The sequence below is a fragment of the Sitophilus oryzae genome, unplaced genomic scaffold (genome assembly GCF_002938485.1).
Source record: "Sitophilus oryzae breed Bouriz unplaced genomic scaffold, Soryzae_2.0 scaffold_1440_pilon_pilon, whole genome shotgun sequence".
Lineage (NCBI taxonomy): Eukaryota > Metazoa > Arthropoda > Insecta > Coleoptera > Curculionidae > Sitophilus > Sitophilus oryzae.
The window spans coordinates 1,721,756-1,740,716 of record NW_022146105.1 but is presented as its reverse complement, the minus strand read 5'-3'; the positions used below and the strand labels follow the sequence as shown (position 1 = coordinate 1,740,716).

Here is an 18,961-nt window from a genome sequence, read left to right as displayed (position 1 = left end):
GTCTTACACGTTAAAATCCAGACCACACTTCTAAAATTACCAACTCGCATATGTGAGAAAACAGTATAATTTCCAATAAAATGCTTTTGAATTCTGTATTTTCGCCATACTGTTTCTTCATTTTTCTTTAAATTAAAATGATTTGCTATGTCAACTCAATAGGTAGTGTTCATGACGAGACAAGTGGTTCTCAAAAGTTATGGATCAAGTTGATTTCGTAAAAGAAGGTAAACAGAAGAAGCTAAAAAAACTGTAATATATATTAAAGTATAGTAAGAGGTATTTGGCACATAGCTGTCTAAAGAGTGGTGGGTGACATTAAGCAAAAGGCAAGATTTTACAGTGAAGAGATGTGTGATGAAAATGTATGGAGTAAGGATCTTGTACTATGAGATATAACAAATGTATGTTATATACTGTTAGGACTAGTGGTTGGTTTGGCACCAAGAACATGTTTAAAGAAAGACAAAAAGGGGTTAATAAATGTATGAACTATAGTATATGATAATAGCCACAATAAGCCCTTGTAGCTTCTGTGGCGTCTCGTCGAAAGTTAAGAACAAGACAAAGGTAAGAAAGAGTTGATAAATTTTGTTGTATGGCCAGACGGGCGTAAGGGATGAATCTTGAGGGCAAGTCGTAGGTGGATGGCGCTTGGGGTCGGTCCAGACCTGGATCGCGGTTAAGTCGCGCGGCGTTGCCGAGCCCCCCACCCAGGCCCGGGAACGCCCCGTGGCCTATCGTGACCCGGCTCGAACTAAGGACCTCCCCGGTCCGCCCAGGCCAAGTCGGTGTCGGGCAGAGCGAAAGGTCACCAGTAGAGGCTAGAGAGTGTCGCGGGGTCGACCTATCACCTCACACGCCGAGCGCGAGCACGAGAGCGATTCCGAAAGTGCGAAAGGCCGATCTGTGATGGTGGTCTAGTGCCCATGGCGTCGATGGTGGTGAACTCGTGGCGCGAGTCTCCCCTGGTGAACCCCGTGCTGACGAGCGCAGGGCTCAATTCGCTGAACCCGCTGCCGCCGGTGGCCGCGGTCCAGCCGCCGAACGCGGTGCAGGCTGTGGGGCCCTTGGCCGACGGTCCTGCCTCGGACCTGGCCCTCCTCAGCCGCCAGACGCCCTCGCAGAATAGCACCGGCAGCCAAGACAAGAGTCAGAACATCGAGTGCGTGGTGTGCGGAGACAAGAGCTCGGGGAAGCACTACGGACAATTCACCTGTGAAGGTAATCACGACCACCAATCACCCTAAACTCCTCTCAGTCATCATGCCATTGTCTAGCCAGAGGAGGTAAAACCATTAAAAAACATCCACAAAATACCTACCTACTGAAAAGTCTCTTGTCATCATCATTCACACACAAAAAATAATGATTTACCCCGAAATTATTAAAATATATCTTCTGTTAAAGCTCACAATATTTCAATTATTCTCCTATTTTCTCATCTTTTAACCCATCGTCCATTGCCTCATCAATCTCCTTAGGTATTTAAAAAATGACCAATTTACTTGCGAAGATACGTAGTCACGACCACCAATCACCCTAAATTCCTCTTAATAATCATCCCATTATAGCCAGTGGAGCTAAAACCATTTAAAACATCCACAAAATACCTACTAAACAATCTCAGCGTAGGTATGTAGATATCTATCAAAATCACCATTCACACAAAATTATCCTATTTACTCTATCCTCTATTATCTCCTAATTACAAAAAATAAAGATCTATCCAGAAATTATTAAAATATATCTTCTCTTAAAGCTCACAATATTTCAAGTATTCTCTTATTTTAACCCACTGTCCATTGTCTCATCAAACTCATGTAAAAAACAACATCTAAAAATTACTGAAAAATCATTGCGAAGTATTGTACTTTCTTAAAGTATCTTTTTCCTTTCAACTTGTCAACTCACTATCTTAACCAAAGTCTCCAAGTTAAAAAAAAACATTCAGGAAACTTCTAAAAAAATCTCAAACTACGATCGATAGAAAAAACGGAGTTAATCCGGTTACCAGCGTACTATTATCTAATGATAAAACATCTCCCAGCGTCTTCTTTCTGAATGACTTCAAAAATTATTGAAATATCTCCACCAATATGCAAAGTAGTAAATACATACATACATACATACATACATATTAACTAAGTAGTAATGCATTTTTATCTAAAACATAAAACCTGCTTCATTTCAAAATAGCCCGAAAAAAAAACTAAAAATCAAATAATTAGCGAAAAACAGAGAATAAATGAACAAAAATCAGTCGGATTCAAAAAAGAGACCAAATATTGATTATCTTCTGAAGAACAATAAAACTGTAAGAAAAATTAATCCACTAAAATTACCCCTCCCGAATAAAAAAATTAACTCTGCATATCATCAAGCACAAATAATGATCACAAAAACTCTAATTGAGCAGCAAAATCAAAGAGATATATTTTACTGGTTATAAATACAACTTTTCCTTAGATGTTATTTTCAGTGTACCCTCGTATAAAACAATTGATATACCGCTCGAGAAAAAAAAGAGCAGACTAACCCCAACCTAAAAAGGTCACTAAAACATAACAACCACAAAAACCCAAACCAATCAAGATCGAAATATTGTGGTAGGTCGGAGAAAACAATTAGTGAAAAGTCACCAGCAATGGCAGAGATCAAATATCTCGACCTGCACAGCTTTATGTGTAGTTATACACACATTTTTTGACCCCAGGGACATCTCTGACCCTTTCATTAATTGTAGCGCCAGCTTACACAATAAGACTCTTTAACCTTTCGCTGGCTACATATGGCAGAGTGTAAACCTGCAAATTATCTACGCATTCGTCGGCACACTTTATGGTTGTTTTAGTGAAAATTGACGAAAAGAAAGCCTTTGACAAATTGACTGGTCGAACAAGATGTTGCCAAGACAGTCTTAGACAGGCTCATCCGTATTCCTTCGAGAGAAATAAACAATAGACATAATGAATAGAAAAGAGAGAAGTTTTCTTTTTGAAGTTTTTTTTATACTTAATCATTTATCACCTAAGAAATGTTTTCTTCAATAAATTTCAATATATAATTGTTTTTAGAACCAGAAGAGAACGTTTAGTCCAAGCATTGTCTTTACTATTTCGACCAAATAGGTATATCAAAATCAAAAATGCTAGAAAATTTGTGATTTGGTCGTGGCCGATTTTGATAAAAGTGCTATAGGGAAAATCAATTTTCTGAAAAAAAAGAGTCCATTTGAGTCTTTATAATTTAATAGATAGGTATGAATAATATTCAAAATCTACATAAAGTTTCCTACAGAGATTTTTTCAAAATTTTATGACTATGCTTACTAGGTTTCTAAGGTATTACACAAAACGCCAAAAAATGGGCATTTTATCGACTTTTTTCCATACGTAGAGGACGTAGGGGACGTTTTAACCTTCATCAAAAATAGCTGAAAAACAAGGGTCCAAAAAATTAATTTTCTCACAAATTCAAGGCACCTAAGCCTTCAAAGGTAATAAAATTTCCTATAAATACTGAAATTTTCATAATTTTATGACTATGTTTACTCTTCTTCTCAGACCTTTAAAAATGTGCAAAAAAAATAGTCAAAAATGAGCATTTTTTCGACATTTTACCATACTTTTGCTAAAACTGTTGTTATATTTACTAATTAAAAGGCATAGAATAAGAAAATATTTTTTCCATTTTTTCCATTGTAGTCTTACGAGAACAGTTACTAGGGAAGTTTTAACCTTCATCAAAAATAACTCAAAATATGAGTCCAAATAATTTATTTTATTACAATACCGAGCTATCTAAGCCGTCAAAGGTACATACAGGGTGTCCCAGAAATAAGTGCAAGAATTTTAACTGGTAGTATAGTTCAACCCCAGAACACGCTTAAAGCGAAATTTTTTTTAATTCGAAATTTTTGGAAATTTTTTTCAGTTTTTAGTTAAAAACATAATTTCTTGATAATATGGCAACATAGGTATTAGATTAAATTTAGAAGAAAGAAAATCCAGAAAAGTTCCAGTGGTTCTCAAAATTTTAGAAAAAAAATATTTTTTTGGAAATTTTTCAAAGTAAAATAACTCCGTTATTTTGGACTTATTTGAAAAACGCTAAAGAGAAAATATGTTTCTTTTATCGACATCTACAAGCCCTTAAAATACTTGCACTTATTTCTGGAACACCCTGTATATTCTGAATCTATACAAAATATCCTACAAATGCTGAAATTTTCATAATTTTATGACTATGTTTAGTTTACTATGTTTCTAAGGTCTCAGTAAGTAAGCACCTTACTATATTCTAACGTTATTATTGCCTCTAAAAATTGTATTATTATTGAAAAACAAATTATTATTGAGTTCTTCTTAATTAAATAATTTGTTCTCTCAGACAATAAATATTTGATGTTAATAATTTGTTTCATATGACCAATATTCTTCAAAAAATTTAAATTAATTTTAATACAATTTGAAACCTAAATGAAAAACAGGACAATATGGGATTAAATGTTATAAATAAACTAAAAATAGATATCTTCTGGTTAAATTTAACCGTGGTTTAATTGATGGACGGTGTACCCGTCCGCGGAATATAGACGCAGGTCAGGATTTGGCTTAGGGCACTACAAAAATCCCACTGCCTACGCTACAAACCAAGACGTGTTATCTGCCAAGCGTAACATTCACCGATTGTTATCCCCTGCGTAATTTTTAACGTGTTTACGCTCGGTCGGACAACGGACAATTATATAAATCTGAAAAACAATTCGTATATTGTCAAAGCGTCCTGTCAAATATGTTTTACGTGCGGGACACAACAAAACAAAATTACGGAAAAATTTCAATCGGCCAACTGCCGCAAGAGCCGGTTCATTGTTCAAATTTTCTACGTGTGGAAGTCCAAGGCAGGTGTTGCTTTAGTTATTAAGTACCCACAAACAATGAGAGTAAAGGCTTAAACAGATTTTTTTGCGTGGGATCGCAATGCGCTCAGTGTAGTACAGCCAAGGAAATAAGGGCTATTAAATTTGTTTACGTACAGGTAGAGAAAGAACAAGATAAATTTCTTACAAATGCTCGTATGGAATAAGAAAATTATCTTTTTTGATTATTTTATTAGTAAAAAACTTTTTGGAAAATAGTTTTTTTACTTAAAAAATTATAACTTATAAAAATACAGAATGTGGATAACGTAGGAGGTGGCAACATTGCATTCTCTCGAAGCACTATAAACAGTTTTCCGGAAACTGAACAAGCGGCACTCAAAAGTTTTTCAATATTTTCCGGAAAATGTCAAGAAAAATATAACATTTTTAACAATTTTTTCTTAAAAAACCTCATAGGCGTGTTTCTGGGGTCGAAATATACTACCAGTTAAAATACTTGCACTTATCTGGGACATCCTGTATCTTTCTTTCGCTATTATCATAGTAATATTTATTCATTTGAACTCTGTTCTTATTTAAATCAATTTATATAGTGTTTCCATAGTGACTAATCACTCAGTGATTTTTTTCTTATAAGGATAGAAAATTAATTTCTTTTAATAGGTAGCCAAGATTTCTGTACTCAGTATTTTATTTTCTTTTACTTTTCTATAATTTTCGTTGAATATTATTATATTTTTTCTTCTAGTTCTAGAAATCTCAATTAATTTTATCTACTGATAATTAATATTTAATTTTTCATTATAATTGTTTTTATTGAAATAACTAAAAAGAATCAAATTTACCAATAGCCAAATATTATACCTACACGAAAAATATACCCTAGCTTATAAATTAAAAAAATAAATGACATGACGAGAACGAATTAAATTATTTCTATTGAAATGAAGAGAAAAAAACCCTTAAAAATGATAAACTAAAAAATAAAAAAACAATCATTTGTTAATGATAATTATTAAAACGTTCCGTGGAGTAAACACGGCGGCAAAGAGTGTATTTTGATTTTGTAAGGGTTATGAATTAGTTAAGGTTGAGTGCTATCCCTTTCTTTTGTTGGTACTGCCTGGACCTTGCAAACTTTTTTCAGCTTGTGCATTTGTCCGGCCAAGTGGTTACTACGACGTTACTAGACCGTAAAAAAATCTGTTTAAAACGCTAACGACTTTGGAATTTGTTTATTTTCAGGGTCTGTTTTTTTATTTTCCCTAAGGACGATGGCTTGATTTTATTAATATCAAGTGGCAATACTCGGGAAGACCTACAAAATCCACACATTTGACACGAATTCCTCTAGACTTTTAAAACTCATTCCTAATCCAAAGGAAAGGAAAGGTTTCTTACTATCATACGATTTCTTTGGTATACGATTACTACCGTGTTTTTATTTAAATCAAAGAAAAATACTTCAGTCAAGAGAAAGTTTCGGCTTAAATTTTTAATTCAGACATATTTATAGAAGACCCAGACAGTTTATTTTTCCCTAAGTACATTCAAACATTAATAATTAATTAAAGTTCAAATTTAAATAAAGATAGAGCCTGCCTATATTCTGGCAAATCAAAGTTTCAGATAAAAGATATACGAGGGTTGTCTTTTATATTTTGCAGAGAAATGTTAACAGACGCCTACTCTGTTTCTGCATGCAAAATTTAAAAGATAACCCTCGTACATTCACTTTTTCAAAGAGATACTGTCCACCTGCTAAAAATGTAGACTGTCCATTTGCTGACAATATAGATTGCATGTTCACATGCAAAACTTTTTTTATGTGATGTTGGTCTAGAATACTGCCCATTTGTCGGCAAACTTACATGAAATGAGCAATAGATCTATCTGAATATATCTTACATGTATTGAGACCCCAATGACCAAATTATTGTCTAAGAGAAAGTCTAAATTACGACTTTTTAATTAAAAAACTAATCGAACGATTTTAGATTTTGCTATAAATTGCTACTAAAAAACTCACAAACCCTAAGTGCCAGTAGACGGCACATTATACTCCCATTTAACTAAAGTTGAAAAGGTCAAATCAACAAAGCTTTCGCACTCCATTTTATTCACTATTCGTGTTTTAAACGATTTTATTTTGAGAATTAATTTTAAAAATAGATTGTAAATTACCAGTAAAAAATTACCATCAAACCAATAGAATTTAAAAAAAAAATACTTTTTTGATTTTTCGTCTGGGCATATGGCTCTCTCTCAATGGAAAAAAAGTCAAAAAATCAAATTACTTTTTTGGGACACCCTGTACAAGAGAATTATTTTCCTAAAAAACGTTCAAGTTTAGGTCTGGAACGAAATCCCCAAGTTCCTTATTTTAAGAGTTACAGATGCCTATACAGGGTGTTTCAAAAAACATGAGCCAGCATCGTGGGGAGATAAAGACCATGGGGAGAGAACGACTAAGAATTTAACCCCCTGTAGCTACGAAACAAAGCAGACTAATCGGACCTATGTCGATTAGATATGAAAAGTGAATCTTATTTTCATGTGAGGAATCTCCCCACGAGAGATGGCACATGTTTATTGAAACACCCTGTATAAGCATATTAATCTCTGTTATGTTAATAAACAAGAAAATGCTGTTGATTACTTTAAATAGATATAATTGTTAACATATTTTTTTAATTAAATAATAGCATAGAATCTAGAATAAATTACTAGTTCCTATAATAATCTTAGAAATGTTGACCTGCCTTTACATTCTAAAGGGTATAATTATTATCCTATATTTTCATTTAAATATCTTGATATAGAACTGAACAATTTCACATTTTTTTCTTTTACTAACATAAAATCAAATATCAACACATTATTAGAGGCAATATGGAGTCAAGCTAGTCCTTGTTCAACACTATAATCATTATTATAGACGCAGAAAACTTAAGAGCCTTTTATGGCACATTTTCCTCGCATTTTCCCATTAAAGTTATTATAAGAACAATCTATTTAATTTGTATTTTTCCCTATTTTCAGAACATCCATCTTTTTATTCGTTCTTAGAACTTCCCCCTTTTTAAGGTTAAGGTTCTAGTAGCCCCCCAGAGACCCATCGAAGAAAAATGAGCCTTTATAAAAAACATTTTGGGCAATAAAAGTATAAAGATGAGACACGTATGACGGAACCTCGATTAATAATTCTTTTGGCAACTCTCGTTCATAGTCTCTAATCTTTTTATTAGGGGTGCGTAGTAAATCTTTTTTACATCCTTTTTACCCACTCTTTTTTTACAAAAGATATTTTGAATTTATCCTTAAAAAAATGTTAGCTAAGATTTTTTAAAACTAAAAAAAATCTTAGTTTTTGTGAGTTTTTAATGGTATTATTCAGTGGCCCATTTTTCTCCAATCCTTAACCTGTTTTGGACATTCTCTTTAGTAAAGGTTTTTCTCATTTTTCTTTTCCAGGTTGCAAGTCATTTTTTAAGCGTAGCGTTCGCCGAAATTTGACGTATTCATGCAGAGGTAACAGAAACTGTCCCATTGACCAGCACCATAGGAACCAGTGCCAATACTGTCGCTTACGGAAATGCATAAAAATGGGCATGAGGAGGGAAGGTACTGTACCATTTAATTAATTACTAATTAACGTTATTAATTAACGCTGTTGGAGAATAATAGATTGAGCCCAATATAGCGTTATTGAATGTTATATATTATTATTATGCGGTGCATTTAAAATCGTGCAGGAATTTTAAGTAATATTAAATAACCAACGATAAATAAAATTTAGATTAGCTTATTATATCGATTTGTCTGACGTTATAGTTATAAAAAATTCCCTAAATATATTATCACAGACTTGGAGCTTTCACAATTAATACGCCAAAGATTTATTTCCATCGAATGATAAAGACGTACTTTATGTGTCTTATATCTTGCAGGGTCTCGGAAGGTTATCATTTCGATTTCATGTTATCACCAAACGAAAGAGAAAAATCTTGTTTCAAATTTTCAACATGCAAGCGCTCAGTTTAATACTTGATATTTTATATAATGATCTTCCATTAATTTTATTTTTGATTTATGGATGTTCGTTAGATAAAGTTTATTATTCTACGTTTTTAAAAAGAGAACGATACTCGATAGTTAAAAACGTCAAAATTGACAAAGCATTCGATTTAATTTTATCTAATTTTCAAATTCGTATTACAGAAGCAATATGATGACATATAAAATTTGACAACATTAACGGGACACGAGCCACAAAGTATAGGTAGGCCACAATAGCCTCTAACGGAAAAATAGGAGATTTAATAGAGTCATCCAATAAAATATAAATAAATATATAGCTCAAGCATCTATAGATGTTATACTGAGTAACAAAAAGGATTGAAAGGAAGAAACGTTTGCTCAGCATGTAAAAGACCATACCATGACGTGGTGTACTGATCCTTCCAAAACCAAAGCAGGGACAGGGATAGGAGTATTTGGGCTGAAAACTAAATGCTCCGAATCAAGGGGCACCTACCCCAGCATTCTTCAGGCAGAACTACGCTATCGAAAGATGCGTACAATTTATCTTAGATAAGGAACTATCGAAAACAGGAAATGGCCATCTTATCCGACAGTCATGCAGCACTAAAAGCGATCAACCAGTAACCATCAATTCTAAGTTGGTCAAAGAATGCCTAGAAAAGCTCAACAAATTAGGCAAAGAAAATAAAGTCTTCCTAGTTTGGGTGTCTGCTCACCAAGGGATAGAAGGCAATGAAAAAAGCTAACGATCTAGCTAGAAAAGGAGCGAACACTCCACTAACTGGACCAGAACCGTTCTGTTTTACAAGCGGGAACCAACTGAAAGCGGAACTTAAGAACCTGGAATACTCCATCCGTAACCTGGAATGGGTGTCCTCCAACGGTCTAAGACGCTCGAAAAAGTTCCTCAGAACTTACGACCGAGAAAAATCAAAGGTTTTCCTTGATTTAAGTAAAAACAATATTCGGGTTATAACGGGGTTTTCTAATAATACACTCAATGTCTCCTCAATGAACACCTCAGTAGGCTGAATCTGAGAAACAACGGCGAATGCAGATTCTGTGGGGAAAATGGGGAAATACCAGATTACCTTATCACTGAATGCGCCGATATGACGACCGTTTGTGCCATGAACTTTGGTACGGCTGATGTCGAGGATCGAGAGCTGGCTTCTGTAGAACCGTCTCAGATATTGGCTTTTGTTAAAGCCCTGAGACTGTATGATGAGTTATAACTCGTTATAACTCAAGAAAAGGGAACACAATAGATCTGTAAGGTAGCGGTGATTAACTCCCCTCCTAAACATTCTACATTCTACATCTATAGATGTTAGTAATGTATGGCTATCACTTCTATGATTTTCCAAGTAACATCAAACACCACATAACATGAAAATAAAATAAAATATTTCATATATAGAAATTTTAAGCGTTTTGGTATTATCTCATAATCTCATAAGGTAACTTACCTTACGTTTAGACATTTTAAATTGTTTTCCTTTATTTTTTCTTGTCTTTTTCCTGAAACGTAAAAGAGTAAAGAAAAACTATTTAAAATGTGTGTGGATATCAAAACAATAAATAGTTATTAACAATGGGGTCATCTACATTAATCAGAAAAACAATTCTGAGTAAAAATCATCCAACAAATTTACAGGACTGACACAATCTAAGAAACGTAAACATAAATCAGCAGTGAGCAATTGGTTAAGAGCATTTTACAGCGACATAATCGCAAAACGAATGAGCGTGAAAAATAATAAGCGACTCCTTGGTGGTGAGCACGCAAAAAAACTACGCAGAAATATAAATAAGCAATATCGTACTCACACATACGCAGAGAAAGTACGGAGAGAATGGGCTGACCATTAATCTTTGCACGTTAATATATGCAAGTAGTAAACGATCTTTTAGGTAGACGGTATAGGGCCTGACGGGCCCCTTTTGTTGGACCTTACGGTCAACTATTTGTATATTAGACCGATCAATCATAAGGAAGAGAATGGACCCTTCTTTTCGGCCAGAGCCCTATATATACATATACTATTTGCAACGCTTACATAAGCCCGGGTATGAATATTTTCAGATTGCTCCAGTATACACACGCATCGAGGATAACACTGGCCCGCTGTCTTTTTAGCCTTTTCCGGTCTTTTTTCCAGGATTTTGAGGCCATTACGCATACATTTTTCCGCATGGATACCGACGCATAATAAAAAATGATGGCCAAGAAAAGTCCGATGGTTTTTCCCCCATTCCTTATAAAAACAGTAATAAATTTTCCTGTTTCTATTATTTTTCATTAACTTTTCTAGTGCTTCCTTAATCATTCCTTCCTAATGTTTTTCATGTGTTTCGCGTCTAATCTGTACCTAATTTTAAAGCAACATCATCTTCATTACTTATTATTAAATACCTCTTGAATGGAAATAGTTCATTTTCTTTAGTACTACAAGGTCTAATACAAAGCTCTATTACAAAGCCTTAAGCTTGGTTGTCGTATATATGTCAAATCTTTTATCTTCTGGAAATCAGTTGTTCACAATCACAAAGAAAATACCTTGTTATTTTTTATCCCCTGCTGTACAGTCTGCATTCAAAATGTATCTATTTGTTTAATCCGATTAAGAAATAATTTAAAAGAAAATAATTTAGATATCAAATCAAGGGTGATTCACGGCGATGGTAATTTAGACGCGTTTATGGATAACCGGTGACATTAAGAATTTTTTTGAAAATCTGGATTTTTACATAAAGGCACCTGCTCCATCTATTTAAAATATTTTCAGCGTTACAATTTTGCCGCATCATTTGAAAAATCCGCATCTTTCTTATTTTAAATGGAACACTCGGTTTGGTTGGGTTATATTATTACATTTTTGGAAACTACTTTCATATCTCATAATTTTTCTAATATACTAACCTATATCTATATCTAATAGTCTTTAAGATAAAAAATAAAACATGGGTAAACTGAAGAAACCAGAAGGTTTAGGTATAGCAACCGGATATATCGTGGAAAAGCAATTTAATTTGTGTTTCGATTTTTTTAAATATTATACATAGGCTTGAATTTAAAATAACAATATTTGTGCGATTTTATAACAAACAGAAATATATTTTTTGTTATCCCCCTGTTTGATATCCAATCGGTTGACTTAGACAGATCGAATATGTAAACTTTCCTTAATCTATAAACCAGATTTCAGCTTTCAATTTGCCGAATTTATGATTTAACCAATGCTTATTCAAGATCATGTTTTTGTCAATTTTACACGTTTTATTTTTTACCTCGAACACTATGAGAGATAGGTATAGATTAGTATAATTGAAAAATGATGAGATATTAAAGTGTTTTCGAAAAATGTAATAATATACCGGGTGTTCCATTTAAAGTAAGAAAGATGCTACCACGTTTAGTATGAAGCGGCAACAGTGTAATGCTGAAAACAATTTAGACAAATGGAGCAGGTACCTTTATGAAAAAATCTAAGTTCTTAAAAAAATCCTATCATCGGTTCTCCATAAACGTCTAACCTCCCATGTCGATATCCATGTAGAGAGATGAAGCAGGTGCCATTATGTAAAAAAAAACATTTTCCAAAAAATCGGATCAACGTTTCGTCATAAACGTCTAACCTAATCAACCAAACACACTTGAAGGTGTTTTAATTAAAAAAATATAGTTTACCACAATAACCGTGACATTTTTGGCAGCGTATGTTATTTTTTATAATATAATAATCGTAAAAAAATATTGAGTTAAAAAAAGAAATAAATCTTCTTCCATAGTTATTGCCAATAATAATAATTGTTTATTACTTACTTCACTTCGTTTTATTGATTTGAAAATCCGATTATACAAAATAACTTCAAATTTATTCTGCTCCATTGGCGCCGGTGTCGTTAAATTAATTGTGAGAATAAATACCAAAGCGGTGCTAAATTATTCGGTAAATAATAAAAATCGTGTAGGCAGTAACAAATTGCCGGCTTCTAACCGGCCCCAGTCGCCAGTAGAAAACATCCAGGACGGGCATTTGTCTCTTAACTTTCTTTTTCAGTAGATTCATGTCAAATTCCCAGTCGTTTTTATCTTTATTCATTAAATATTTTGCTATAATCAGCAAATATCTTTTAATTCTATTGTCAAGAATGTATACTGGGTGCGTCTCAAAAGTGGCTCACCCCTATAACTTTTTTATTTTTTTAGATAAAAAGGTGAGATTTGGTATGTTAGTATATGACATAAATTAGGATTGATTGACGTATTCAATTGTTTTCGACCACTTCCTGTTTAACCGAAAATGACTAAAATTTTTCATTTTTAAATTGCACCCTCGGTATTTTTTTACCTTATTCGATATAGAATAACACATTGAAGCGAATGACATATCATATGTCAACTTTTGCCATATTCGCTCAAAAACAAATTATTGTATTTTAAATTTCAATCTAGAGTGCCATGGCTATGTTAAAAACGCTAATTTTTAATCAAGGTGTCTTGGAAAAATATATTTGATCGTCTAATGTTTTTAGTGTCTTGTCCTGGCTGGTTAAAAGATACCCAAATCGTAATTTTAATGATATCTCAATTTTTTCAAATGGAACGAGGGTGGCTCATTAGCATATTTGGAAAAAGCATTTTTTTACGAATAATTTGATACCACACACTTGGCATTTCGAGTCAAATTGTCGTTATGAACCGCAGGTTACAATTTCAAATAAACCATATGCGAAAATATCAAAATTTGACAAATGATATGTCATTCTATTCAGAGTGTCATTTTCTATAGAATAAAGTAAAAAAATACCGAGGGTGCCATTTAAAAATCAAAAGTTGTAGTCATTTCCGGTGAAACCGGAAGTGACCGAAAACAATTGAATCTGTCAATCAATCCTAATTTATGTCGTATACTAACATACCAAATTTCGTTGTTTTATCTAAAAAAATAAAAAAAAGTTATAGGGGTGAGCCACTTTTTAGACGCACCTGGTATAAAAGACACGTTAGCATTTCTATGTATTGTAAAGAACATTATTAATTTATTATTCCTTAGACTTTTTTCGTATTTCAATTATTTTTAGTAATTTAAGGCAAGTAAAACTTTAAATATAGTATATTGTTTCATTAGGAGTAAAAATGATAGTTTTTGTGGCTAGGCTTATGTTTGACGTTTGACATACAGCCCAGGCACAAAAATTCATTTTTACTCCGAATAGAACATGCTATTTTTTTCAAACGAAACAAATCATTTTTTAAACAATTTCAAACGTTCCAAATAATATAAAAAGATTTAAAAGTCATACCATATATAATTATATATCGAGAAACTATGGTTACGGTCGTTGAATTTGACACTTTATGTCAGTTTAATAATATATTTTCTTACTTTTTATGCTTAAAGTGCTTTATTTTTAAGTCTAGGCGTTAAAATGACTTTTTTTATATTGTCAATCACTTCGCAAAAATTAATACTTTTGTGATGTTTAAAAAAAAAAAAGAAATTACTAGAATATTTGTCTGTCTATTTTTATTTTGTAATTATTATATTGAATCATTTTTGTAATACGTATTAAAACGTTATAATTAATTTTTTAATGAATGTTCTAGCTCAATAAACAAAAAATTATAGCCTAAATCTGGTACATCAGAAATAAATTAACACCTCGTATAAAAACAATTAACAATTAATTTAAAATGATGAGCAAAGGAGTAAAATAAATTTACTGGAATAATCAAATGTTCAAATCAATAAATAAAGAAATAAAATAAATTGTAGAATTAGGTGGTATTGTTAGGGCGACTGGGCCATCGAAATTCCGTTGCAAATATGTCATTGTCAAAAACTTGACCCTTTAAAGCGAGAAAAAAAGTCTCTTCGATCTATTCTGTTCCATAACGTACGGTGTACTCGTACCTACGTGCGGATGACCAGTGTCCACTGAAATATTATGTAAATCACTATCAGGGGTAACTTTAAGGGGTTCTTATTCAAATCTTGTTCCTTTTTTCGTGGGAACGGGACAGGATTAGACCTACCCCTCGTTGTCTAAAACCCGAGAAAGGCGATTTATTATCGGACATAAACAAAATTTGCATCGGCCCTTCTTCAATCCGTCGGATTTTTGGCCGAAACGCACGGAAAAATCGGCATATTTCTAACAGTTCCGCATACACGTAGATGTTCGGGGGTCTTTAGATTTATTTAGTATTCACCCCAGGGGTTGTTTTGCCATTTTGAGGTTAATTCAGTTAAAACTAGCGGTTAGACGAGGAAACGGATACGGAGCCATTTAAATTTCTTCGACGGCCACTTTAAGCATTTGAATAAAAATTTACGACCACTAAATTTAATACCTCTAGATAGGGAATTTTGATCAAAACGATTATATTTTTTTTAAACAGCGTCATAACTGTTTTGTCCCGAATATTAAAATATTAATTATAGTTATGTAATATTAAATCATTTATTTTAAGATTCAAATTTTAATTTTATCATTAATTTTTTGATAAAAATTTAAAATAAATACTGATTTTTAAGAACACTATAACTAGTGATGAGCGAGACTTGTTCTTGCTTTTTGTGCAAAACAAGACCAAGGCGTGCGTTTGATGTTTGCAAGACCAATACCAACTAGCGCAAAACTTCCGCAAGACGTAGCCCAAGCATGCAAGACTCTTGCCATCTTGCATTTTTTTCACGTTTACATGACATAAGAAATTAGTTATTTGTTGAAAATTATTGTTTTAGTTTATTACAAATAGTGTGTTCCCAACAATTGCATAATATCTTTAAAAAAATATTCAATTCATAGCGACAATTTGTCTCGAAATACCAAGTGTGTGGTACCAAATTATTCGTAAAAAAATGCTTTTTCCTAATATGCTAATGAGCCACCCTCGTTCCATTTGAAAAAATTGAGATATGATTAAAAATACGATTTGGGCATCTTTTAACCGGCCACGACAAGACACTAAAACATTAGACCATCAAATCTATTTTTCCAACGCTTCTTGATGAAAAATTAGTGTTTTTAACACAGTCACAGATTCTCCACACAAATTGAAATTTCAAATAAAATGTTGTTTTAAGCCAAAATGTCAAAAGTTGACATATGATATGTCATTCTCTTCAGAGTGTCAATTTCTATCGAATAAAGTAAAAAAAATACCGAAGGTGCCATTTAAAAATCAAAAGTTTTAGTCGTTTCCGGTGAAACAGGAAGTGACCTAAAACCATTGAATACGTCAATCAATCCTAATTTATGTCATATACTAACATACCAAATCTCGTTTTTTTATCTGAAAAATTAAAAAAGTTATAGGGGCGAGCCACTTTTGAGACGCACCCGGTATTGAAAGTGGCTCCAGTAAAAATCATTTTAAAAAATGCAAGAGACGTGCAAGAGCCTGGAGGCAAGACCAAGATCAAGACTACTTATTAACTGGTCTTGCATTTGTTCATGACTAATCTTAAAGAATAATATAAAGTGATATAGTAACTGTTGTTATTTGAATGTAATTGTTTTAATTTTAATGAGCTGCCATTACTCGGAAATTATGATTTTATTTTACAATTATTATACTTATTAAAAATTCAGGGCGATACAAAACAAAATATGCATTTCTGAAAATGAAAGTGTTTAAATGGAAGCTTGGAATTAGAGTTTTAACATCTTAAGCGTCATTTACATCCAATAATGCGATTAAAGAACCCGTCTAGAGTTCGTTCCGTTTATTTTTTCTATTCAACGAACAATTTTGACACGTCAACAACTGTCAGGTCAATTTTTTCACCTCCCAAGCCTCGATCCACGTGCTAGAGAAAAGGGTTCCGGATAAAAATCTCAGGTCAAGATGAATCTTTTTTATTGAAGAGAACAGTTCTAGGTACACCGCAGCAGGCATGTTATGGAACACAAAACCAAAATAAATCCATTGTGCCGAGACAGTTTTGTTTGGTACAATTCCTATAATAAAGGAGCAGGCGCGTGGACCCTCATGGCAGATAAAACTATTAAAAAGTGCCGTATTTAAATTGATGTAAATGGGATACATAAGGGCATCTATCTGTCAAAGGCCTTTAATTGTTATTAATGTCGGTATTTTGTTTCATATTTCCGTGTGCGATGGATGCGTCAATATCCATAAATAAAAGTGCCTGTTCATTGAACGGGTTATAAAAATGTTTTAATAATGTGTACAGGGTGTTGCCACCATAATTTTTCGTATTTTCCAAATTTTGTTAGTCTACAGTTTTATTCAGTGGTCCTAATTGTCATAAAATTGTAAGAATCTGAATTTTGTTATAAAGCATCATAAAAATGTTCAAAATTAATTAATTATTTATACCGGGTGGAAACATAGGATATCGCATGCAAATTTTGAACTGTTCTGACTATGGCTCCCCTGTTAATTTTATAGTTACATATACAGGGTTGTTCACCACATACGACACGGAGTATTGTAGCTAAACGATGAGATTTTTACAAATTGTAAGTTTGAGGTTCGTTGAAGGACTATTAGAGCTACAATTTAAAAATATTTTTACAAGATACAGAGTGTCCCAAATAAATAAAAAATATCAAAGTTTTATTTTTTTAAATGGAACATCCTGTATATTATTATATTTTTAGTTTCTACGATTAAAATAAAGGTAAATTTGATTAAGGTTTATTATACTTAAACCTTACCGTTTTTGAAATATTTTCAATTTTGTGAAATTGCAGTAAAAATTTTAAGGCTTCATTTCTCCAAGGGTATCAAAGTTTTTAATACTAAATATTTACTGAAGTTTATTTACTGATCAGTTATTGTATTGCAATAATAAAAATAATACTACCTTATACAGAGTGTCTAATTTTTTTTTATATAATTACTAGCTTTAAACGGCAATAACTTCTTTAATTTAAATGGAACGCCCCGTATATTTTAGGAGAATCAGATGCATAATTTAATTGTCTATCAAATTGTATTATACCATTTTTTACCTATCCCTTTAAGTTTTCGTAGAAAATGCATTTTCTTATAATTTAGACCTCATTTATCAATATATCCATGCAATACTGACATTTTAGATTGTTTTTAAAGCAACAAATGTACAAAATGTACAGACTAGTAATATTATCGTTTTTAGCAAAACGATAATTTTATTACTAGCCCATTTGTATGCAAAAAGAAAACTATTTAAATCTTTATAAAGGGTATACCCATTAATTAAATATAACACCATTATTTCCGCCCCATATACTAATTAATGACATAATTTAATTGTGTTCGTTAATAAATTATTATAAATAAATGTGGATTTTTGAGTCAGAAATCAATATAATAAGTTATCAAATTAAAGTCTTTGTTGTTATAAATAAGCATTTATTAAAAAATGAAATATCATTTTTAAGGTGTTACTTTTTATCACACTGTCTAAGGCCCTATCATATTAATTGGTCCTCTTTAACAAATATTTAAACAGTTTTTTTTTTATTTTTTAATGAAATAAACGAATTATATCGACAATATTAGTATCTGTACTCTTTAAAAATTTGGTACATCTTTAAAAATAATCTAAAATGTCAATACTCCATGGGTATATTGATAAATAAGTTCTAAATTACAAGAAAATGCATTTTCTATGGAAACTTAAAGAGATAGGTAAAAAATGGTATAATATAATTTGATAGACAATTAAATTGTGCATCTGATTCTCGTAAAATATACAGGGTGTTTGATTTGAATTATCCATTTAAATTAAACAAGTTATTGCCGTTTGAAGCTAATAATTATTTAAAATAAATTTTTAGACACTCTGTATAAGGTAGTATTATTTTTATTATTGCAACACAATAACTGATCAGTAAATAAACTTCAGTAAATATTTAGTATTAAAAACTTTGATACCCTTGGAGAAATGAAGCCTTAACATTTTTACTGCAATTTCACAAAATTGAAAATATTTCAAAAACGGTAAGGTTTAAGTACAATAAATTTTAATCAAATTTACCTTTATTTTAATCGTAGAAACTAAA

General features: G+C 32.2%; 1 protein-coding gene across 1 annotated transcript in view; it reads left to right on the top strand.

Annotated features, from left to right (window-relative positions):
- The first annotated feature begins 798 nt into the window (after positions 1-798).
- Positions 799-18,961, top strand: part of LOC115876720 (steroid receptor seven-up, isoforms B/C) — a 62,840-nt gene continuing 44,677 nt past the window's right edge. The window contains exons 1-2 of the mRNA XM_030892622.1: positions 799-1,224; positions 8,363-8,512. Coding sequence (XP_030748482.1) covers positions 930-1,224; positions 8,363-8,512 — 445 coding nt within the window. The 5' untranslated portion in view covers positions 799-929. The remainder of the gene's footprint in view (positions 1,225-8,362; positions 8,513-18,961) is intronic.